The sequence below is a fragment of the Mirounga leonina genome, unplaced genomic scaffold, assembly GCF_011800145.1.
Source record: "Mirounga leonina isolate KUSES-001 unplaced genomic scaffold, KU_Mleo_1.0 Mir_174, whole genome shotgun sequence".
Lineage (NCBI taxonomy): Eukaryota > Metazoa > Chordata > Mammalia > Carnivora > Phocidae > Mirounga > Mirounga leonina.
In genome coordinates, this window is record NW_023270451.1 from 74,798,301 (window position 1) to 74,823,851 (window position 25,551).

Here is a 25,551-nt window from a genome sequence, read left to right on the forward strand (position 1 = left end):
GTAAGTATTCTGTGGGCCTCTGATATTTATGCAATCACATAATAGCTAGATGTGTTGGACATGTCTTTGCGGATAACTTTGTCACACCTGCAGGAAGAATGGGGACAGTATTTGGTAATGTAGACTCCAGGAAGAGACTTGTGCTGTCTTCGAGAGTTTTCTAGACATTATGATACCTTACGACATTCACCAACTTTCTGCTTTCTCGTCTTAGGTAAATCTGAGACTAAAGTGGTTAATAAACCAAGAGATCCTAACTTGGCCTCTTCAGCATAATAATTTTCTTCTGCTGTTTTCCTTTGCCCAGTTCCATTTTCTTCAGTCCATAAATCATCGCTTGGGGTTCACATGGTACTATGCTTCCCTTCATTTCCCTAACCATTGTTTTCAGACACAAGATGAATCTATCCATCAACCCAAGGAGGATCAAGCAGCTGAAGATAGGCTGATCACATGAGATCAACTAGGCACTTCCAACTTACAAGCTTCCCGAAGTTTCTCTTTGTCATAGTGAAATCCTTCATAGTCTTGTAAACTGATTTTGTTCACCCGGATCCTCAGGCGGTCTGGGACAGACTGGGGACTGCAAAACAAGAATCAAGTAGTCAGACAAATGAGAGAGTGGAATTGAGAGTCACATGCACCTGGGAGGACTAAAGGCAATAATGTCTCTTCATGCTTGGAAGAAAAAGTTCTCATTTAAACAAGAATTGTAGGTTCTTTACGAAGAACACGGCCATTATCTGGAGAATACATCCTCAGAAACCTCAAGTTTCTGGAATTTAGGTAAGAAGATGGAAATAGGCAGAAAAAGCTTCTGAAAGCTACGCATATCCTGTTCACTATTAACTTATTAAAAGTTCTAGTAAGATCATGTGTTTAGCTTCACAATAAATTAGACACAGTTTATCTGAAACAGTGAGACATGGCATAGAGCTGTAAAAAACTGCTCTAGGAAAATATGCCCCTATCAGCCAAATACAGCAGTTTGACCCTCAGAAAAGACAAAAACAAACAAACAAACAAACAAACAAAAACACCTTCTAAAAAGCAAACCAAGAACTGAGAAATCACAGGATTGAGATCAAAATACCTCTATGTACCCCAACAGTCTGAGAACACCTCTCAAAGCTTATGACAATAAATGCTGCCTGTGATGGTGATTTTGAGGGCCTCAAAATGATGAAAAAAATTTAAAATATGCATGATGTACTTTCTTTAGAAAGGGAATGAAGTTGTAATTCATTTTAAAAGAACTCAATCCAAACTGGTTCAGGATACATGTCCAACAATTAAAAGAGGGTAGCACCAAGCTTTCTGAAGCATCCTGTTCACTCACAGAATGTCCTTGGATTTTACATAATATTTTCAAAATAGTCTAATTATCAGCATTAGTTGAGTGAAACAATTTAATTTTCATCATCACCACTATGGATCAACGCATTTCTTCAATGTATCAATATAACACGATCCCCACTTGTCCTTCAGTATTACCTTATACTTAGATTTCATTGGTTCAGATAATTTTAGCAAAAACAGGATTGCTTCTCCTTTCTTGTGTTAATTGGATAAAAGTCACTATTGGCCAAAGTAGAAAGAATAGCATTACTCTTCTATTCATTTCAGTAAAGAAGGGAAGGACTGGAAGGGGGAAAGGGGAAAGAAAGAGAAGAGTGGGAAGGAAGAAGAAAAAGATAGATGGCAGGAGGGAGGGATAAGATATTGTCAGGACCCCCATCTCAAACACACACATGGAATTTCACTGCAACTCTGGAAGGAGGGAAAAATAATTTAATCTCATTCTCTTGCCTAACACCTCATCTTTGGGCAAAGTATAGTAACTCCCTCCATATACAGACTCCCACTCTAATACCCCTAAAACAACATATAGATCCAACTATGGATACATACGTGCACACCCATACATAGTTCTCTTCCTCCTCCCACACAAAGATATTTAGATACAAGTGCATAAATGCTAAAGAGAGATGGTGGACAAATAAAAATGTCTGAGGTTCACTGGGTTAAAAACTAAGCCAATATGAAATACAAGATGGATAATTCTGAGGGAAAGTTTTGAGAAGACAAATCAATAGACTAGTCCATTCAAAGTGTGTCTGTTGGGTGTCCACTTTGTATTGGGCATTGTACTGGACATGGAATAGGCATTGATAAATAAAATGGGCATAAGCTGTGATGGGAAATAGGATTTTAAGGCACGTTTTGAATTAGTGTTAACTATACACCTTAAATATCATGGGTATCCTTACATCATTTACAGACAGGGAAGCTGAGGTTCAGAAAGGTAAAGTGATTTTATGATCACATAGCTGGGCATAGTGGCAGAGCTGGGAGCAGAGTCTCAGACTCTTCACTCATCAGTTTCATGCTTGTTTTATTGTGTGGTGCCAAGAATCCCATGGATTTGACAACAAAACCACAGAGCCTGAATTAACAAAGTCAAATGATCTCTATGTGGTGTTCAGACTCTTATCAATAAGCAATCACCTGGGGGATAGTTAAGTAAACTGTGGTACACTGAAACAAGAAAACACTGGGCAAATATTACAAATGAGTGTGTAGATCTACATCTTTTTAGAGGGAAGTCCCACTATAACATTGTGACATTGTTTAGTGAAAAAAAAAAGTCATGGAAAATTATATCTGGAATAATCTCCTTCATGTAAACTGTGGAATTTCAGCATTTGTATATGTACACAAGTGTCTAGAGAGAATGTTCGGCGAGCTATCCCAAGTGGTTATCTCTACATGATGGGATTTAAGGATTATTTTACATCAAGAATCATCATTTTTAGAAAAAGATTTTAAAATTATGTCAATATGTAAATAAATGATAACTCAGAACCAGAGTAAAATAAGAGTTACAGCAAAGGATGTTACGTATTAGATGTGAGTAGGTAGGAAAGGATAGGAAAGAATTTAAGCAATTAACAGAGTGATCATACAGTGTACAAGATGCTTATCCCGAAATTAAGAGGGTTCTTTTTTTTTTTTTTTTTTTTTTAAGATTTTATTTATTTGAGAGAGAGAATGAGAGAGAGACAGCATGAGAGAAAGGAGGGTCAGAGGGAGAAGCAGACTCCCTGCCGAGCAGGGAGCCCGATGCGGGACTCGATCCCGGGACTCCAGGATCATGACCTGAGCCGAAGGCAGTCGCTTAACCAACTGAGCCACCCAGGTGCCCAAGAGGGTTCTGATCCTTTTATTTTCAAGTTCACCCTAGTGACCTGAAAAGAATGTAATTAAGAAATATTTCCCCACAAGTACATCAGGTAAGAGGGAAGCAGGAAGCACAGAATGTGGTGGCCCACCATACCCTCTGACGGGAGTTGGGGGAGGACAGAGGTTGAAAGAGCTCTACTTCAATACATTTTGAGATGACAGTAGGTCTAGTGACAGTGAGCTCTAGCATTCTCCAGTGGGCTAGAGACAGCAGGAGTAAGACCTGGTTCCAGCAGTAGCTGTAGAGTAGAAAATAGGATTCAGAGAATGAATACAGACCAGTCACTGTACGTCTTTCTCCCAGGAGCTCCCCACTAGCTAACCAGTGTGTATCGCCTTTCTCACGGTCCGTCTGTGCCCGTTCCCTGCCCACATGCTTCTACCTCCCAGCTTTGCATCTGTGCCCACCAATTCCAGACACACACTGCTGCCTCCTGAGCCACAGCCTCCACCAATCTTCCTTACAGGTGGCACACCATGGACATACAACAGGAACTGTCATTTGAATGGAACTTTCCAGAATCCAAATGAATTCATGAACTATCTCACTTCATCTCCAGAGCGATCAGCTAAGTAGGAGACAAGAAAATGGAGACTCAGTAACTGCTTGTTACTCTCCCCCATCCCACCTTCTTATACACTCACTTGCTCGCCCTGAGCGCCCATCTGTTCCCGGCGACCAGCAACGCATCCCACGTTCCCACCAGCAGCAGCTGGCTTAAACCCACTCTTCTGATGAGGGTACCTGGTGTTTGGCCTGCTGTCAAGTGTTGGGGCTCATCTGCAAATTTTAGGGCAATCACGGGGTCCAGGATGGAAATCTCCTTTGAATTCTTTTGGATCCTGGCATAAAGACTAGGCAGCTCAGCAGAGTGCAAGAGCTCAGGCCCTGAGTCAGATTGCCTAGCCGTGAAGTACACTTCTTCCACCGGTTAATCAGGAAACCCTGTGCTTCAGTTTCCTCCTGGGTAATGTAGAGATAAGAACAGGATCCACTTCACAGTGATACTGGGAGGATGAATTGAGTCAATACAGAAGAGTGCCTGGCACATGGTAAGTGCTCAGCAGACACTAGCTATTATCAGGATAATCATTATTCTGAAAATTGCTCCCCTACATAAGGTTCTGCTAATAAGCAATAGCATCTGCTGCTGCCAGTTAGTGGGAGAAGTTCAGGGTATGTGCTGGGGCCGCCCTAGGCCCTCTGACCCACTGCTGGGCTTCCTCGGAGGGGAAACTGTCTGGTCTGGACAGTGCCATCATTCTCCTGGACCTTCTCGCATAGGTATTTTACCGGCCAACCAATAACATGAAAACAGACAACCAGAAGGTGGGAAAGATAAAATACACAGATATTAAGTGAAAGCCAAGTAATTCAACTGGGTCCCTTTATGTCAAAATGTATTAATGTTCCATTAATGGCTGAGTGGAGGCGGATGATGACAAAGCTGTTCCTTGGAGTCTGGGGAAGAGCAGTGCCATTAGTTTTCTAAAATTACATTTTCCCAAGAAAGTTAGTAGAGCATAGAAGAGATGAACATCCTGAATAAAAATGGATTTGCCTCCATGCCAACATCTACCACCAACTATCCCGATACTGATGCAGGCTCTGTAGCAGGCAGGGGTTGTAAACCAGACTTCCTTGGAATCACTCAAGGTTCTGAAAAGGGACTCAACAATCTTGGAATTCCCTTTGAAATCAGGACAGTGACCTCAACCTATCACTTGCTCACAAATTTCCTCTGAAATGTCAAGAGTTTTTTGTGCATGTTGGAATTTCATGGCTCTGGACGTAACTCCCAAATGTCCCCATGACAACTCCCTCAAGAACTACCATAAAGCATCTCATTAAATTCACGCACTTGGGCTCCAGACCACACTTTCCCGTATCCACATTACACACACCTGTTCCTCTGAGGTGCTAGGAGGGGTGAGGTGGAGCACCATCCAGACAACTCTCAGAACACTCACTGCTATTCAACTTACATCTTCCTTACTACACAGGTTTCTCTCAGTCCTCATAACACACTCTGCTCATTCCAACCTTCTCACATGGATACCCCTTACAGACCAAGAGAATGAGTTGGGGGCTTTCGTTCCCCAAGGTCACTTCACGGCCAGCAACACCACATTAATTCCTTCTTTTATTGGAAATATGAATCACCTGGGAATAATATCCTTTAATATTAAGACACTAAAACACAGTGTGTAATGCAAGATGCAAACTCAGAAGAATCTTAGTTCCAGTCAGAACTCTGTCAATTAATACATGGTTGACATTGAGAACTCTGAAGTTACCTTGTCTAAACTATTTTCTGATTGAAAATGGAACTGATAATAGGAATATGTGAGCATTAAATGAGAAAATACATGTAAGGCAGTTAGCATATCCCTGGTAAATAGTGTTAAGTATATTGTTGTTCTATCTTTATTAATACCCTGATGCTTCAACTTCCATAAGCCTTTTTTAAAAAATTTAATCCTAGATAATACCATAGCAGAAGCCAGAGTTACAGCTCTAAGTAGCAGTTAGTAGATACCAAACCTTAGCAGAATGACAGTTTGATGACACAGGAAGGGAGACAAAGACTCAGAGTTACGTAGGCATCTTATAATCTGTGGGATGAGAAAGCAAGTGGGTCCCGCGAATGTTGGCAAGATATCTTAAAGATACTGAGAATATAAATCCTCATTCATGTTACAGGAGGCCCTTAAAGTTCTATAATTACTCTACATTTTGTACTTTGTAAATGTCCAATTTTCATTAACATTTTTAAATGCTTCAGGGTAAGATCTGCCCCTTAAAACACTCGTGTAGATTCACTGATTTTTATGATGAACTCTAATTTAACCAGGAATTTGCTACTCATATATAAAGAGTTAGTTTTCCTTTGCAAGGCAGAAAACATCACAACTTTGTCTGCCTTTCTCCTTCCAGGCCTGATTTAATCGGGATACATTGCTTTAACTTCTTTCAAGCAATGTAAATGTGAGATTCTACCTGATTATAAACTTGATGTAATAAAGTATATTTCTAACTGATCTTTAATAGGATTCATTTGAACAGGTCCTTGTTTTATGAGTGGACTTTAGTGTGAGGTCATGGCACAAACCACTATTCCTCTTCTTTACAACTCCAGCACCTAAGAGTCTGGCCCATGTTGTTTACAATAAATGTTTTTAAACAAATAATGAATGAAATGCAGGAAAGCGGAATTCCTCTGGGACTACACACGGCCCTTTAGCACATTTGACATCATCTAAACCTCTCCATAACCGTTTTTCTCTTTGTGAGCCCTAGGCAAACCCTGTTTGGGTTGTCCATTTCTGTCCTTTTTCCATCCAGCTCTCTGAGATCAGGAGGTAAATCCATGCTGGATTATGCTCCTTTGCATCTTATCTCTAGGGGGATCTGCACAAATAGAAAAGAACATACAAATGGTAGATGTCCCTACCAGAAAAGTATGTATACCATTTCAGGACTGCCTGTTCTTCAATTAAATAAAAGTGAACCAGAAACATTTACCACCACCTTTCATCAGCTATCAAGCTGGGCCTTATTTAGATATAATTATACTCAATAGCTTCCTTTAGCAACTTCCTAGAAATTGCTGCAATTTACCCTGGGACATTTTCAAGCTGCCACTGACAATAACCTATCCAAAAACACATCCAAGTGGGCCTCTTTGCATTGAGCAGTAAAACCAAATTGAATCAAAGCTTCTGAACAGAGATTTAAAATGGATTTCTGACACCTGCTGAGTTCACAGAGAACTCTTATAATTCAGTTGTCTTCTGCCGTGACCTCGTGACACAATGGTAGCGCGTCTGACTCCAGTTGTCTTCTGCCTAGAGTAGAGAACAATGCCTCTGATACGTGAAAAAAAATTTAAAGGAGTTTTTGAATTTGGAACCGAAGATAAGCCAAAATCACACTAACAGCAATCGTGAGCTCCCACTGTCCAACATGTTCTTCTAGAGAAAGTACTTTTTTTTCCCACTTCCAAAATAGGGAAAGTACTTTTAAAGGTTGTTAATTCTTTTTCAATAGACGTTGTTGGGGTGCCTAGGTGGCTCAGTTGGTTAAGCATCTGACTCTTGATTTCGGCTCAGGTCATGATCCCAGGATCCTGAGATAGAGCCTGGTGTGGGGTTCTGCACTCAGCAGGGAGTCTGCTTCTCTTCCTCTCTCTGCCCCTCCCCCCACTCACAATCTCTCTCTAAAATAAAGAAATACATCGTTTAAAAAAAGATTCTCTCTCCCTCACCCTCTGCCCCTCCCCCGCTTCTTGCATTCGCTCTCTCTAAAAAACAAAAACAAAAACAACCCTTAAGTTAATTAAGTTCTTGACTTAAGACATCCATCTGTGAGGTGGTTAATATGATATGTCATAGTTACAAATTATCTGAGACAGCTATCCCTCTAGATCTCTAATAAGATAATGGAATTAAAGCATTGCAGAGTTGGGAGAAAACTTAGATGTTCACTAATTCACTATTTGCTATTCCATCTGATTGTCCATCACTCTATGATTGCATCCATGGCTGTTCCATCTCTGCTCCTCAAGTGTGGAAGGTGCAGGATAGAAGTGCCCTATTCTTTGTTTAGACTACCGTGAGCATTTATAAATTCTTCCTAAGGAATCTGTATCTCTCTCCATAATGCATTGACTTTTCTTCCATCATTCAGGTCAGAATTGGGTTTTAAGTCACTGGGATAATCAACCACAGACACTAATGGCAAAAGAATGTAAACCTGAAGCACCAGCGCTAGACACCTATTAAAGAAACCATTTGCTGACTTAATGGCTAATAGATTAAAAACAGGTTTTAAGTTCCAAATATCAGAGAACTTTTATGCAATTTGTGGAAACAAAAAAAATTTTTTAAGTTTTCTGGACATCTTCAAATACATACTAACACACACATTTTCATGCTTTCTAGTGAAATATATTTTCATGTTTCTGAAATTGCAAGAAAGGAATATGCGGCAGAGTGAAATTAGCATGTGGTCATTACAGACGGTCTCTTCTGCTGGGCGTGAGGTTCCTGGCATGCCAAGGAGAAGCAAGGACAAAGAACTAGTAGCGGCTTCACTTGGTGGCACCTGCAAGCAGCGCAGCAAGTATAGCAGCTTCATTTCTGCTTGAAAGGAAAAGAAACAGGCCAATAGCCTTGGTCAATATTTCAAGGTCTCCTGACCATCCACTTCTTTTTGTGATAATGAACGTCACAGCTATTCCTGACCCAGTTTTAAACTCTGAGACTTTTATGTGCGTCCCCCCTGCCCACATATACATAACATTACAACTTCTAGGTACCAGAATCATAGATTTATTGTTTAAGTTGCAGACCCTCGAACTTTCCTCTATATGAGATCACACTGTCCCCTCACCTTCTCCTTTCCCTTTACTCATGCTCATTAAATCCACTTCTCAGTCCACACTCAAACTCCCCCTTCAGTAGCATTCCTCACTCTGGTTAACTCCTGAAGCACTTTTCTCTGGATTTCAGCTCAACCTGCTCCTTCTTTCTCTCCCCTGCAAGTCATCCTCCTTTAAGTAGTGTTCAAATATGTATGCTTCTCTACCCCCTCTGGGAACACCCCCACAGACCAAGCTACTATCATCTTGTACTAGACTGAGTGCTGTAGACTGAGCAGTCAGTGTGAAATGTAAATGTATTCATGACATGGTGATTTTTCCCCCATTAAATCATGAACTCTTTGAGGAGAGGATGCCCAGCCATATCTATCTTTGTTAAGCTGCTGCTCCCATATAGACTTACTAATTTTGAAATGAGAACTATTTTCCATGACAACGAACTACATTCTTCATCCCACCCACCTAATCATGCGTGCTCTGTAATGTGCATCACTGGCCAGGATGGGGACCAGTCAACAGAAACTGGTTCAAGGGAAAAGTCAATTCCCATTACTAAACTAACAAACAACAACAAAAAAATCTCAAGGCTCATGCTATCCTCACAAATGGGGTTGATTCTCTGGTTTTCCTCTGGTTAATACGAATGGAGAAAAATTTCTACTTGTCATTAGATACCACCTACAGGTTTAAATCTCCCGAGAGTCTCCTGTCCTAGTATTTGCTGAATTGGCAATTAGGGATGACAACGTTTCAGACCTTAAGTTCCCACTTATACTCTTTTTATACTGTTTTATGTTTAAAGAGTATAGGAGCTGGACAAATATCATGATGAAAGGCAAAGGAAGCAAATACCTCCAGGAAATACAGAGGGATAGAAATTAGAGGTAGAAAATACAAAATGCATTTTTGTAGAATCCTGCAAATTCAAGCTGCTGAATGAAGAACAGTTAAGAACAGTTGGGATGGGAATAAGAACTCAAGGCTGGTCTTTCGTCATACCAGGTGAGAATCATTTCTATCTCATGAGATAAGTCCATTTAATGGAGGTTTCCTGGCTATTAAAAATGACTAAAGATTCTATCATAAAATACTAACATGGGCTACTTTTAATAGCATAGCCTGCAGTGGCTTGGAGAATTCTTTTGCTGCTCTGATTGTACAGAGGTCCATTAATTACTATCCACAGTGGAGTAAGGCACCACTGGGCCTGAACCAATGAGACAGAATCGGATAATGTTACTCTCAGGCCATCCAAATGGCTTCAGAGCTCATGTGCTCAGAAAGAGAGGCTTTTTTTTTTTTTTACTTCAGGTTTCAATCTCTACGTATCAAACAAAAGGAAAATCGAACATTTATTGGCTATTTAAATGCTAAAATCTTCCTTTGGGTTTGCAGTCACAAGCTGTTGGAATATCCTGTTCTTATCTGGAACTGATAAAGAAATTGACTTTCTTTGCTGGAAAGGAGTGTAGAGCAAGTACTGGGATTTATATAGTTTAAAAAGTGTCATTTCAGGGCACCTGGGTGACTTAGTCGTTAAGCGTCTGACTCTTGATTTCAGCTCAGGTCATACCTCAGGGTCATGAGATTGAGTCCCAGGTAGGGCTCCACGCTCCACGAGGAGTCTACCGGAGATTCTCTCCCTCTCCCATTGCCCCTCTCCCCGCTCAAATGCTCTGTCTCTCTCAAATAAATAAATAAATCTTTAAAAAAATTTTAAAATAAAAATTAAAGTGTCATTTCACAAAAGAAAACACTGCAGCCCTTCACATATATCATAAAGGACTAAAATAGGCTACAACTACTAGCATATTTGCTCATCTTCTAGAAACCCTATGCACTTTGATGAATAAAGTTGTGGTATTTGAGTGAGGGTAATATTTATTAAAAAAAAAAAAAACAAACCCTAGAGTACATGTAATTTTTAAATGTTGAACACTTATTTCACCTCTGATCCTACAGGAAAAAAATAAAATTGAGAACTTCTTTTAAGGAAAAATAACAAACAAAGCAGAAGCCGAAAATGCACAAGGCAATAATGATGTGAAAATAAACATGGCCATCTTATTAAGGAGAGATGTAACCTGACTTAATTTGAGCAAGGACCGAACACATGAACTACCAGATGTGTTCCTACTGAAAACCACAGAGCAAAGGAAGTGGTTCCGCCTCCCCTAGGAAACATGCTCGGTAAGAAGAGGATTCCACATTTGGTTCATATCAAGAAAATTAAAAAGTATTGGCCTAACAATAAGTGGCATTACATAAGAAATGCTTCCTTAGATGGTTTCAGCTTTCTATATAAAACATTTTACGGAAGGACACAGATACTTTCTTAAAATCTGGGGACTTAAGAAAATTCACAAAACCATTTTTCGTATTAGGTATTTAGTATTTTACCGTGTTGCATTCTGACTCATGTTCCCCTCCAGGTTGACCGTGGCTTGCCAAGGTCTGGAATACTCAGTGGTGCTGCATCCGGCTCCCGAGAGGGAGAGGACACCACCTCTTTCCTATTCATCTGCCCACCACGGGGGGAAAAACTACATCCTACACTCAAAGCACAGATGCGCTCCTGCAGTCTCCTGCTTGCTTGTCAGAGATCCATGAACAAATCAGAGTCCCCAAACCTGACTCCCCTGTCCAAGTCAGTAAATTTAGCCAATTAGGCAGAAACTGTCCTCACCACTCTCTAATCTCTAATCCAATAACAAGGGGAATTTTTTTTTTAATCATTCTTTTTGTTGGTGTCAAAAATGGACAGAACAAAGACACCCTGATAGAACAGGACTTGTAAAAATCATATAGTTCTATCCCTACAACTACTAATCAACAAAAACAACTGTAAGATTTGATAGTAAACTTGAGAAAAAAAAAAGTTCCTTAAGATATATGTTTAGTGCTAGACTAATAAATTGCTTGGGTGATGAAGAGCAAACACAAATTAGTTAAAATACTAATTAGTTACCAAAACTAAAAAGAAAATAATGGAAGAGAGAAGGAAAAGGATGGCTTCTGCTGAGAATGTCATGATAGAATAAGAAAATAATTCAGGGTGCTTTTGCTTGGGTACTTTTCCCTCTCTCCTTTCACTTACCATCTTCCAGAGCAAGCCTCTACCGAAGGCAGTATTTTAACATTTCATAAGCCAAGAACCTCTCAGGAAGGAAACATTTAATTGCTTTACTTTGCCTGAGCAACAAAATATCATCAGACCGAAAGACTTATATCCCAATTAGAGAACATAAATCACCTCTCTTGAGAACAAGAGAGTCTACATGATGAAGAAAAAGAATATCATTACAGTTCTCTATAATATAAAGCTGAAAACTTTGGCCTTTTTGTTCCATTTATAATCCTTCCAACACTACTTTCATTTCAGTCAAATATCTTAGCTACAACTTTGGAACTTGCCGAATTCATTTTTAGAATTTCATTTTCTGACACAAAATGTGGTAAGTTCTGGGGACTAATTAAGTGTAGCATCAACAAGGATTTTCCTTTTCTGCCTTGAACAATGTACTTCCTCTTTATTTCCTGTAAGTGTTTCAGGGCATTATGACAGATCGGGAAGCTAAAACCACATTGGTATAATTAAATTAAAAATCTACAAATGAAATGTGCATTGCAGTTTGTTACTATCTCAGCAAAACAATCCAAAATAAATACCCTCTTGGAATGCTCCAAAGAAATGTCAAGATTTCTTGGTTATTGATATATTCTTCCCACCCTCTGGTGGAATAGAGTATCAGTTACTATTGTAATACTGGAGTAAAAACTGAAATGTTTCTCTTTTTCTCTTTGAATGCAGTAAATTCCATTAATAACACCGGAGATTGCAGTTTATCTAAGATGTAAATAACTATTTTCCAGAAGTATTTAGGGTTTTTTCCCTACATGTAGTGTCCATTTGTAAATAAATCTTTCGTTCACAAACACTAGCAAAATTACTCCCTTCCCTTTCATTTATAGCCTGTATTTCTATAGTTGGCTTTTATTACAGTAATACTTTAGAAATTCATATATGAACAAAAATTTAAAGTTCATATTATTTGACCACCTTATTTTACAGAAATTGGATTTGGGTCCAGAGAGGTCAACAACAACCTTATTGCACCCAAACAGTTAATATCCACATTCTCCTATAAATAAAAGAGCAATACTCTTTAGCCCTTCTCATACCTTTTAATAAAAAAGATTTTAAAGAATTAAACCATACATACAAGTCATATACACAAAGTTCAGTCTTCACACAGTTGGTGACAGGAAAAGAAACAAAACTAAAATTCAGTCAAATTTATCTAGTATGATGCTGTTATGGGCTGGGTTGTGCACCCTCCTCCAAGTTCATATGCTGAAGTCCTAACCCCAGTATCTCAGAATGTGCCTATACTCGAAGACAGGTCTTTAAGGAGGAATGAAGTTAAAATGAAGTCATATGGGTGGACCCTAATCCAATCTGCCTGGTGTCCTTATAAAAAGAGATTAGACAGGAGGAAGACCACCAGAAGACAACCACCAGCTGTAAGCCAAGGACAGAGGCCTCAGGGTTGGTTGATGTCAGACCTCCAGCCTCCAGACTGCGGGGAAGTAAATTTCTGTCGTTTAAACCAGTCTGTGGTACTTTGTTATGGAAGCCCAAGCAAACTACACAGATGCCTACTCAAGAGAATCACTAGAACTAATACATTTTATTTTTGTCCTACAACTACTGATTATAAAAAGATCACATAAATAGAAGAATGAGAGGCATCTCATTTTTTTACTTTCCCGAATTCCTGCCTGGCTTAGAAATCTCTGCTGGCTTGATGTTACTGTTTAGGATACTCAGACCTTAATTTCTACTTCTCCTAAAACTCAAGGTACATAGAATAATCTAAAAAGTTAATAATATATATACATATACACACACACATATATACATACATACATATATAGTGGTGTTATTGAACTAATATTACTTATAGAGTCATCTTTAAATTTTGATTTCTTAAAATTTATTTTGATTAAATAAACAAAGAAATTCATAAATTTTCATAAATTCAAAAAATTCATAAATTTTCTTCCTCCTTTGCCCTGCCCAATGGGCCTGGAGCACACGCTGTACCTGAACCCTCCTGCAAACTCGCCCCATGCCCCTGAAGCTGACTTGTGCAGTCGCGTCCTCAGGCCCTGCACCTCAAGCCAACAACACCTGAGTAAATACTCCCTTCAGTTCTGAGGTGACCTTTTACTTTACGAGAAGTGCTGACTCGTAAGTGTAAGACTGTTTCTACACCTACGCAGACATGAATAATTCATCTCCAAAAATAAATTTTAAAAGCAACGAGATATAATTTTAAATGTTGAGGGAGTCCTAAATGTATTTTGCCTTACATAACTGTACCAGACGCTGTCATCTGTGTTTACCTTTGCTAAGAGAAGAACACAGGCTCCATCCATCCACCATAGTTGTGGGCATGACCCTTCCTGCGGAGCCACGTTCACAGACCAGACACCACTACGAACAGTTTTAAAAGACTCTCTGGGTTCTTTAGCTGTACTAGAACTTATTTTTAACTGGGGTTTGTGGTTCTGACATTTTTCTTATAATAACACTTGAACTGCAAACCTGTACTACTAAAAAGTCACAAGCTGAAACACTCAAAACTGAATTCTAAGTTATTATTTCCAAGTTTTCTTAAAAAAGGAAGAAGTTAATCTAGTGTGACTGAATAAAATATATAAATCATATATGTGAAAATAAACACACACACAGGAAAATGATCAGAGGTTAGATCAACAGTGGCATTTAGGGTCTTAAATGCCATCTCCAAAGCAGAAAGCCCTGGGTGTGAACTTTATCACTTTCTGGCATATACTCTTAGTTGAGTTTCCTAATATTTCTTATTCTCAGTCTTCTTGTCTATGGCATGGGAATAATGACAATTGTTACCACGAACAGTTATTGAGATATGAAATTTGATCACAAGTCAAGGTGCTGATTAGCATAATATCAGACACACACTACCTTTCTGGCTAAATGAAAAAATCCACTTGGATTCTTATGGAGAGCAAGGAGAAACAGCAATTAAATGTACCAAAGCAGTACAGAGCCTGGCTTCCCTGATCAGTCCTAAGGATAAAGGATGACCTGTCTTGTTGCTTCAAGTCTTCGATCCCTTTAGGGCAGATTTTCATATACCCTGGGGTCATGTCCTGAATTTTAGCATAACAGAACTTCAGAGCTGATAGAAATCCAGGGGAACAACTGCATTTCATTTTTAATATTTGAAAAACTAAAATGCAAAGAGGTTAATACTTGGTCAACGTCATACAAACGAAAGCAGAGTCCCCCCTAGATCCTCAAAACAGTAGCATGTTACCATGGGGGTGCTACAGAATAAGGAGGAAGACACCCCAGTGAGAGACCTACATCTGCTCCTGGTACCCCTTTTCTTTAAGGCCCTAGACCCCTCTGGCCATCTGAATGGGGATAAACGCTCAGGTGGAGTGGGGAAACTCTTGGGGGAAAGTTGCAGAGCATAGGGAAGAAAACCACCATCATTCCAGTGGCAGCCTGGGCTCAAGTTTGAAAAGTGATAGGAGATGAAGCTCAAGCAACTCTTACCTACTTTTCCTTGGAATTCTCAGTTCGGTATATCTGTTTTATGCAACCAGGAGAGAGGGTGCCATGAGAAGGGAGGAAAGCATGACATGACATTATTAAAGATCAAGAAACTGGACAGTGGAAGGTAAAATCACTAAGACAATAACCCAGAAAATGTGAGAGTTGGGAGTAAGAGAAAAGAAAGAAGATGGGTTAGCAGTTTCCTCTGGTCAGTGGTTCCGTGAACAAATGGTTTTGTATTCCAGCCAGCCTGAAGCCAACTCTGATGTTTCCGTATCTGACTCTGAGCTTCAGCAAATGCCATTTTTTTTTCTGTTCTGTGGATGTAGCCATTCTCTCCTGTCCTTTTAAAAATATGAACTTCTACTTTTCTCCTTTTATGGAAGTAATGCATGTTCACTAAAATCAATCAGAAAATACAGAAAGCCTAGGAAATATTATCCATAATCCTGTCATCCAGAGATAATCACTCTGAGATGCAATAACAATGAAAACCTTAACAAGACATATATTCATAATTTCCTGAGTGCTTAGGCACTTTTGGTATCCTTGCAATTGAACTGAGGGTCTAGAAACTATGACCTAAAAATTGTAATCCGTGAATCAGAATCCAGACAGATTTCTGCCCCCGACATGAAGCAGTCTTTTGGAGGCTCAAGTGGTCCGACAGGAGTGCTTTTCATCCTGACGTTCTCAAGAAGGTTTGTGTGTTAGCCACCATCAGCTTTATTCATTCTCAGGCAAAGTAAGTATGATGGATCTTCTTAGCCACTTTAGAGGTAACTCTCACAGTTTACAGAGGCATACATGTAAATTTCTACTTTGGTAATGTTTTTGCTACTCCCAGATAGTGTAGCTTGTAGTGAAATGGAGTTTATAGATAAAGAACAAAGGAAAAGAGAAAGGATCTGAATAGAGCACATCAAGTCTTACTTTCTAACTAAAGGGCCAATATTAAATAAATGAAATAAACAGACCCTTGACAGCACATTCGACAAATTCGTAAAAATGCTAAAACAAAAAATTTGATGTGACTATTTGGAGAATAGAATTACAGCATTTTTAGAAAGCACTTCCAAAGATCAGCTAGTTTACTTTGCTGGCCAGCACGCAAATGTTAAACTACATATGACCAGTTTGTGTTTTCTTCCATCATGAAGACTGAAGATTCTGGTAGTTTCTCAACAATAAACTTCTTAAACTCAACCCAAAATGGAACCATTAAAAAAAAAAGACCTATCAAAAATACTTCTCTTTCTCTTACTAAAACTCCCTCTCTTCTTGGAACAAAAATCAATGTACTTTCATCCTTTACCATGAAGACTTCATTTATGGAAACCAATTTTAGAGTGCTGAATCATATTCAGCTTGTAGTCAAACATGACAGTTTATGCCTTTTTCATGGATCCATGTCCAACTCCGCCTTTCCCAAGGTAACATGCAAATCCACACAACTTAGCAATGGGAAATATCTTGTTTATGTTTACATTTTAACTGTTGTGAAAGATGACATATTACATTGAACACATGTTGACTGTAGTTCAAAATACAGTGGTTTCTCTGCAGATTTGTTTTGCTGAGTTAACTATAATACTAAACTACAGTGGGAGAGTAGGGGATACAGTGTTGTAGCTCTCTGCTTTTAAAAGGCAGTAGAGAACTTCTGGTTATGGGCAAGGTAAGTAAGCACACACCATTCTTTCTCCCCCCAGTGAATGAAGTTATAAAATCTGGACAGGATTCATAAAGCAGCTGTTTGAGAACTTTGAAAAGTAAATGAGAGCAGCAGATTAGAGAAGAAGATCAGAATATAAAATACTATCAAATAGTGGTGAGCTCTCTCTTCTTTTTCCCTCCAATAAACCCTGGTGTAGACTCCAGAGAAGCACAAAGCCTGAAATGAACATCAAATGCAGGTAGAGAAAGCTCTAAGAGAGCCCTTGAGCTCTGGCTTAAGGAAAAGAAAGGGACTCTGAATGCTCAGAAAAATTCAGATCTATCTTCCCCTTACCATTTTCTTACACCCCAGCATTCCCCACAGCACCAATGATAAAGGCCTTCAGGGGCTTACAGTTGTGATGGAAGAGAGCTCTCCTCTCTGATAAAAGGAGCAGTCATCCCAAGAAGATGGGATAAACCAACATTGCTTTTATTCCCCCTCTTTCTGTCATATCACGGCTTGGTCCTGGACATGAACACAGTTGCAGGAAATATGCAGTAGAGCAAGGTGACTAAAACCTTAGATTTCTGGCTGAAAGACCAAAAAAGGGAGCCCTAAGGAACAGCAAAGGACTGGGATGACAACAGAGAAGGAGGGGCACAGGAAAACAGCTCCATAAAGATGCTCATGAACTCTCAGGTTCATCTTTAGGCTGTAAATGGGTGAATCTGGCCCTAAATATCTGTACAGTAGAACTGTACACTGAACTCAATTGAGTCAATTGCCTACTTAAATAATTAAGCTTCTTGGGGCACCTGGGTGGCTCAGTCGGTTGAGTGTCTGCCTTCCACTCAGGTAATGATCCCAGGGTCCTGAGATGGAGCCACACGTCGGGCTCCCTGCTCAGCAGGGAGTCTTCTTCTCCATCTCCCTCTGCCTTTCCCTGAACATCTATATGCATCTCTCTCAAATAAATAAATAAAATCTTAAAAAAAAATTAAGCTTCTCCTTTAAAGAACTGGGGTGGGGGGGGTACAAAATAAGCCTAAAGCAAGCAGAAAAAAAATAACATAAAGACATAAATCATGAAATAGCAAACAGAAAGACAATTGTGAAAAATCAATAAAAACAAAACCTGGTTTTTTTAAAAAAAATTAATAAAATGGATAAGCCTTTACTAAGAATGAAAAAGAGAGAAGATCCAAATTATTAATAATAGGAATAAAAGGGAACTATGAATGCAGACCCCAAAGACATTAAAAAGATGAGAAATACTACCAATAATTCCACATATATTAACAACTGGAATAAATGGGCGACTCCTCAAAAACATCAAAAAACTACAACAACAACAACAACAACAAAAACCCACTGAAACTCACCTACAATGAAATAGATAACCTGAGTAGTCCTATAACTCCTAAAGAAATGGACTTATAGTTAAAAGGGGAAAAAAGAAACCTTGAGACCCAGATGATTTTTTGGCAAATTCTAACAAACATGTAGAAGACAAATAACTCCAATTCTTCCTAATTTTCCCAGATATCCTAATAAAGTACTTTAACAAATAAATCTACAACTAACAATTATACTCCATGGTGAAAAAATGGAATGATTTCTCCCTAATATTAGAAGCAAAGCAAGGATAGCCACTGTAACCACTTTTATTCAGCATCATACTATAAATCCTAGCTACTGCAATAAGGCAAAAGAAAAAAATAAAAGGCATATGGATTGGGAAGAAAGAATACCAATCCTACTCACGGTTCACAAGTGTGACTATTTAGAAAATCCCAAGGATGCAACCAAACTCCCAGAACTAAAATTGACTTCAGTAAGGCCAAAGGATACAAGGTCAACACATGAAAATTCATTGTAGTTTTATATACCAGCAACCAAAATTGAAAACCAACACATATCTAACAGAGGCTCATATCTAACAAGATATGTACAAGACCTGTATGTTGAAAACTACAAAACAATGATGCACAAAATAAATAAATGGAGAGACAATGCAGTATTCATGGATTGGAAGTCTCATAATAGTAAAGATGTCTACATTCCCCAAGTTGATCTATAGATTCAACACAATTCCAAAGTTCTAGTAGAATTTTTGGAGGTATGGCAAGCTTATTTTAAAATTTATGTGGAAAGGTAAAGGAACTTGAATAGCCAACACAATTTTTTTTTTTTAGCCAACACAATTTTTAAAATAAAGAATAAAGTGAAAAAATAACACAACTAGATTTTAAGATTTAACATAAAAGTACAATAACCAAAAGAACATGGCATTGACAAAGACAAATACACAGATCAATGGAACAGAATAGAGAGTGTAGAAATCGATACTTATCCATCCATATATATCCACAAACCCCCATATATACTTCCAATTGATTTTTGATACATCTGTAAAGGCAATTCAATGGAAAAAATAGTCTTTTTAACAAATGGTGCTGGAACTATTGAACTTCTAATACAAACAAAACAAAACATTAACCTAAACCTCACATCTTATACAAAAATTAACTCAAATCATAGAACGGAATGCAAAATGTAAAACTCTATGCAAAGGAACAAATATTTATGACCTGAGATTAAACCAAAAGTTCTTGAATATAACACCAAAAACACATATATAGAAAAATTTGATAATCTGGACTTTGTAAAGAGAATGAGAAGACAAGATATATACTGGGGAAAAACATTGGCAAACACATCTCTAACAAAGGACTTGGATCCAGAATATATGAGATACTCTCAAAACTCAACAGGAAGAAGCAAACAGCCCAATTTAAAAATAGGCAGAAGACTTGGGCAGATGCTTCATCAAGTAGTATATAATAGATGGCAAATAATGAAAAGACACTCATTAGAATGATTCAACGATTAAAATTTTAAAGTGCTGGCAATACCTAGTGCTGGCAGGGATGTAGAGCAAATGGAACTCTCTCTCATACACTGTTAGTAGAAATGCAAAATTTGCACTCTAGAAAATGGTTTGTCAATTTCTTATGAAGTTAAACATACACTTACCATATGACCCAGGAATTCCCTTTCTAGGTGTTTAACCTAGAGAAATGAAAATTTATATTTACACAAAACTTGTTCATCAATGTTGATAGCAGCTCTATTCATAACTGCCTAAAACTGAAAATGACCCAGATGCCCTTCAACAAGTAAATGGGTAAATAAATTGAAGCATCCATACAATAGAATACTACTCAGCAATAAAAAGGAACATGTGATTGATATAGGCAACAACTCTGATAAATCTCAAAGACGCTATGTTGAAAGAAGTCAGTTGGAAAGAGCTACATATTGTATGATTCCATTTATGTGGCAATCTCAAAAATACAAAACTATAGCGATTGGTGGTTGCCAGAGGTTGGGATGGGAGATGCAGAGGTTAGGCAGCTTTCTGGGGTGGTAGAACAGTTCCGTATCCTGATTAGGGTGCTGGTTATATGAATCTACACCTATTTTAAGACTCCCAACTGCATACCAAGAAAGTCAATTATTGTATGTTAATTTTAAATACTAAAAAAATTAAAACAAATGTAATAAATATTTAAACAGTCATTCACATGGAAATACAACCAGAATCTATACTTGGATGCTTATCACATGGCACTGTGACTGTATTGTAAGCAACAGAATAGGTCTATCCCTGGCATGTCCATTTCTCTAGGACATTATAAAGCTAGAAACCTTAGCTTTATAATCTCTGTATCTCCAGGATCTCACAGAACCCCTGGTATTTAAAGAAGGCACTCAATATTTTTTCAAAGATGAAAAACTGACTAAATTAGGTATAAATGGTTTACATTATTTCATTTGGTGGAGAACAGGCACAAATTGGAATTTAATAAGCAGTTAGTGAAGGATAAAAGTTCTAGAAAGGTATTTTACAATTTTATACCTTTGTTATTTTTGGCATTAGCTGAACAGGAGCTGGTAGTTGGAACATTTAGCATGAATATTCATGATTTTATCAAATTTATAATATTCATGAATTTATAAAATTCAGTGTGCATAGGTGCCCTTCAGCGAGGACTTTACTATGAAGTCACTTAATTATAAAGATTTTTTAATTGAAGTATTGCTCCAATAATTCATTAAGCTACATGCACAAGATTTGTGGTGAAATATTCTATTTGTTTAGTTTTGTTCTATTGGATAAAGCACTAGTTTTCAATAAAACTCAGGATTTGTATGTGGTCATATATGATCAAAAATAAAATTTCAGAATTCTTTGTATAAAGATGAAATTTCCCATGTGCACAGACACTAGTACTATGTTGTGATTCCTAAGAATCCATACATTCGCTGCTACTGCCATGACCTTCTCCGAACCAAAAAAAAAAAAAAAAAAAGTTTTTAGAAAGCTAGAGAGAAAGAAAGACCATGCAAGTTGCTTTGGGAAATGAACATTTACTACAGGAACAGGAGAAAGAGAGGCTTCTCCCCAGAAGAGATCATCTACAGAAGAATTTTTCTGAGCAGAAAATGGCTGACCAAGAGTCAAAAAAAAAAAAAAAAAAAAATCAGACAAGCTGAGTCCAAGATACTGGGGTCCTGACTTTCATGAGGACCAAAGCAACATTAATGTGATTATTAAACATTGCTGAAAATAGCAAATAGCATGAGAGGGGGTCAAAACTCTCAACCACTGCTATAATATGTAAAGACACTGCTTGTTCTCGGGTTTTTCTACAGGCTCCTTGACAGTGTTTTCTTATCTTTTTTTTTAAATAGTCTAATTTAGGGGCGTCTGGGTGGCTCAGTCGGTTAAGCGTCTGCCTTTGGCTCAGGTCATGATCCCAGGGTCCTGGGATGGAGCCCCGCATCAGACTCCCTGCTCCATGGGAAGCCTGCTTCTCCCTCTCCCTCTGCCTCTCCTACTGCTTGTGCTCTCTCGCTCTCAAATAAATAAAATCTTCAAAAAATAAATAATTTAAAAATTAAAATAAAATACTCTAATAAGTTTTGTTACATAAATATTTCAGAGATCTATAAATATAAAATCTATAATATGTAATATTTAATATACCCTATATAGATATAAAATATTTTAGATCAACTTTCAAGTATTAAAGTGGCCACACCTAGGTGTTCTGCCTGTTACACCTTATCACAACAGTGACAGTTTACCGTGCTGTAGTATGCACACCTGGAACCAATAAAGAAGAGCCTCGTTTAAATTATACAACTAAAACTGTGATAGAAATGAGACAAACTCCACATGCATCTCTATTGTTGGTATTCTCGATTCTTTGAACTCTATCAATATAGCCTCTGAAAATCACTGAAAGCCATTCCTTGGGCTCCAATTTATTGAATAGGCCTTTTGTAGAATGTAGGATATACCCCCAGAATAACCTCCAAATTGAAAATTAAATGTTATTTTCCCATTGATTTTCTGGCCACTCCATTTTAAGGTCCATGCGCAGCTCTCTATTGCGCACAAAATGGTGGACATAGAGCAAGTACAAAGTAATGTTTTTGAAAAATGAATGAATAAATGTGTATCTCTAAGACTAGGACTGAAAGTAGGATTATATGATTGAACTTCAGGAATCATTTTGGCATATTCCTAGATGACAGACATTGTACAATTCAATAAGACATGTATCTTTCATTCCTTCATCCTGCCAACCAATGACTCCGTTTGGTTTCAGAATACTTTTTGTTAAGATCTGTGATCAGGGCTGGGGACACAAAAATTCCATAAGAAGATATGGTCATTGGGTGCCTGGGTGGCTCAGTTGGTTAAGCAGCTGCCTTCAGCTCAGGTCATGATCCTGGAGTCCCAGGATTGAGTCCCACATCGGGCTCCCTGCTCAGCAGGGAGTCTGCTTCTCCCTCTGACCCTCCCCCCTCTTGTGCTCTCTCTCTCATTCTCTCTCTCTCTCAAATAAATAAATAAAATCTTAAAAAAAAAAAAAGAAGATATGGTCATTAATCTCAAGTAGCCTAAGTCTAATGCACAACACACACACACAGAGCTAATGTAATTAATACCAGACTATTAAACCTTGAGAACTATAATAAGTGTATCAGTAGTGAACTCCAGTGAGAACATAACTAATACAACAAGAATCAACAAAGAATTCCTTGAAAAGCCAATGATTCAACTAGGGCTTAAGAGATACATAGGTTCCTCATAGGTGAAAGGTGGCAGAATGTATATTGTGAAAGGTGTGAACTTTGAAGCCAAGCCATCTGAGTTTGCCTCCCAGTCTACCACTTGTTAGCTGTGTGACCTTGAGCAAGTTACTGAACCGCTTTGTGCATCAGATTCCCCACAAGACCACGGCTGGAGATAACAGCACATGTGCTATAGGGCTGTTGGGGGAGTCATTAGTTAAGCAGTTCATGTCAAGCACCTGAACCAGTACCTGAACCAGAACAAAAGCTAAGTATCTGTAAGAGGAAGAAAGGGCAAGACAGAGACCACAACTTTTTTATGTAAAAGAAGTCCCAAAGTGCTAAAACAATTTTTTTCACCAGAAAAAAATAAAAGCATAAATACATTAAGTACAAATTATTAACTACGGATGAAGCATGTTTTGCTGATTCAGAGATAGTTTTTGGTCATTCATCTTTCATTACAACCATGGATTCTCCACCCAAATAATGCCCGGATGCATGTGCATGCACTCAAAACTCCACACATAATTTTAGGGGTCCGTTCACAAAGCAAGGGCAACAGGCACCCTCCTTCGACCTCATCCCTGAGTTACACATAATGGAATGGTCTATGGCTATTACAAACGTTCCATAAGAACCAATGCTTAGTATGGAGTTTTATACAACCCCATGCGATCATGGGCCTTAAAGTAACGCACCAAAAACCTACACCTAAACCCTTAGAGGACTGAGACAAATAGAACACAAAGAACCGGACAGCTCCATCTCAAATGACAGAGGGGCAAAGAAGGCAGTTAGGGTTGGCGGGTCCTTGTCTGAGAAGCAGACCTGTGAGAGAAAAGGAGGCAGGTAGTCTAACCCGAGGAAGACAGGAGGGTGCTAGACAAAATGGAGAAACGGACCGGCTTTGTACTCACGTGGTGAAGGAGCCCGGGGGAGCAGACACTCTCCGCAGGTCAGCAGCTGCCACCTGATGGATGCTAGAGGCAGCAGGGAATGAGCAGCGAAGACAGTCAGCACAACAGCGTGGACAGACAGGGAACAAGCCAGGAGAGAGAAAGAGAGACACACAAAATTTAAACAGAAATTAAATGAGCGCGTCACCAAACAGTGAATGAAAAGAAAAGGAAAATCCAGCCAGCCACGGACATAATCCAAAAAGCCAGTGACAGCAATGAAGCCAACAGGACACATGGCGAGGCCTGGCTCTAAGGCAAGCTGGGGACCGCCCGCAGGGCAGTGGGGGTGTGGGTAGATGCGGTGGGAGCGGGACACCGGGCAGGGCTGCAGGTGGGTGGGAGCATCCTCATGTTCCTCCCTTGCTCTAGGGACATCCAAGGAGAGGATGCATGCATGTACACACACACACACACACACACACACACACACACACACACTAGAGAGGAGTAGGCTGGCATAGTAAACTCATCTTTGAGGAAAGTGAAGGTAACTTTAATCCTTTAACATAGTCCTCTTGATTCCAGAGCTCTGTAGGAAATTTGTGTCAAAAGACAGCCATCTTGAAAAGCGTGGCTCAACAAAACCTGTAATGACTGCAGGTAATACCAAGAAAGCCTAGAGTCATCACAGTGATGCTGCAATTTCACTCATACTCCTGGTGGAAAAGGGAAGCCATAGACTTCACCCTTTTCTCTCTTCTTTTATAATGGAAAGGACTGGGGCACCTGGGTGGCTCAGTCGTTAAGTGTCTGCCTTCGGCTCAGGTCATGATCCCAGGGTCCTGGGATTGAGCCCCGTGTCGGGCTCCCTGCTCCGCGGGAAGCCTGCTTCTCTGTCTCCCGTTCCCTCTCTCACTGTCTCTCTCTGTCAAATAAATAAATAAAGTCTTTAAAAAAAAAAAAAAAGAAACTTCAGTAGCTATTAGAAAAGATGAAACATAAAATTTAAGAAACTAAATCCAAAATGTGTTGTCACACTTACAGAATTATTCTCTCCACTCTCTCAGAGGATCTGAAGAGCTTCGCTGTAACTGTAGTAAGCACAGCGCCCCCATCCCTCTTTTCTGCTGGGTATGTAAGTTCTCACATAAAGTCACCCATGAATCAACTCCTTGTTTTCCTCAAAGGACTATCAATTCCAGGATGATGGAATCCAATCAATCAAGTTGCCCAATTCAAAATTTACCAACTAGAAATCTTGCCCCTAAATAATATGATTGCCTTTCACAGTGTAGTCTTAATTACCAGTGAGCTCAGGATTTCAGCTAGCTTAAGATCTCCCTAAGCACCTGAGAAATTTTAAATTTCTGATCTCTTTCAAAGGTGCCTTTTGAATAGTATCATCAAATTTATGTGGGTACCATGTTACTAGTACATGAATATGAACCTAGACAAATCTCTTCTATTACTTTATGGGGGGATGATATTTATTGTAGCTCTTATTTTGAATAGATTCATAAGCCATGATAAAATGAGATATGCTCCTGTCCCAGCGGGGTGGGGGTCTACTGAACACAGTAAGTCTAGCCCTTCAGTTTCTAT

The 25,551-nt window shown here is 38.9% G+C and overlaps 1 protein-coding gene across 1 annotated transcript in view; it reads right to left on the reverse strand.

The window, feature by feature from the left end:
• DGKI (diacylglycerol kinase iota) overlaps positions 1-25,551 on the reverse strand; it is a 428,452-nt gene that overhangs the window by 108,963 nt on the left and 293,938 nt on the right. The window contains exon 21 of the mRNA XM_035021183.1: positions 483-583. Within this exon, the coding sequence (XP_034877074.1) occupies positions 483-583 (101 nt within the window). The remainder of the gene's footprint in view (positions 1-482; positions 584-25,551) is intronic.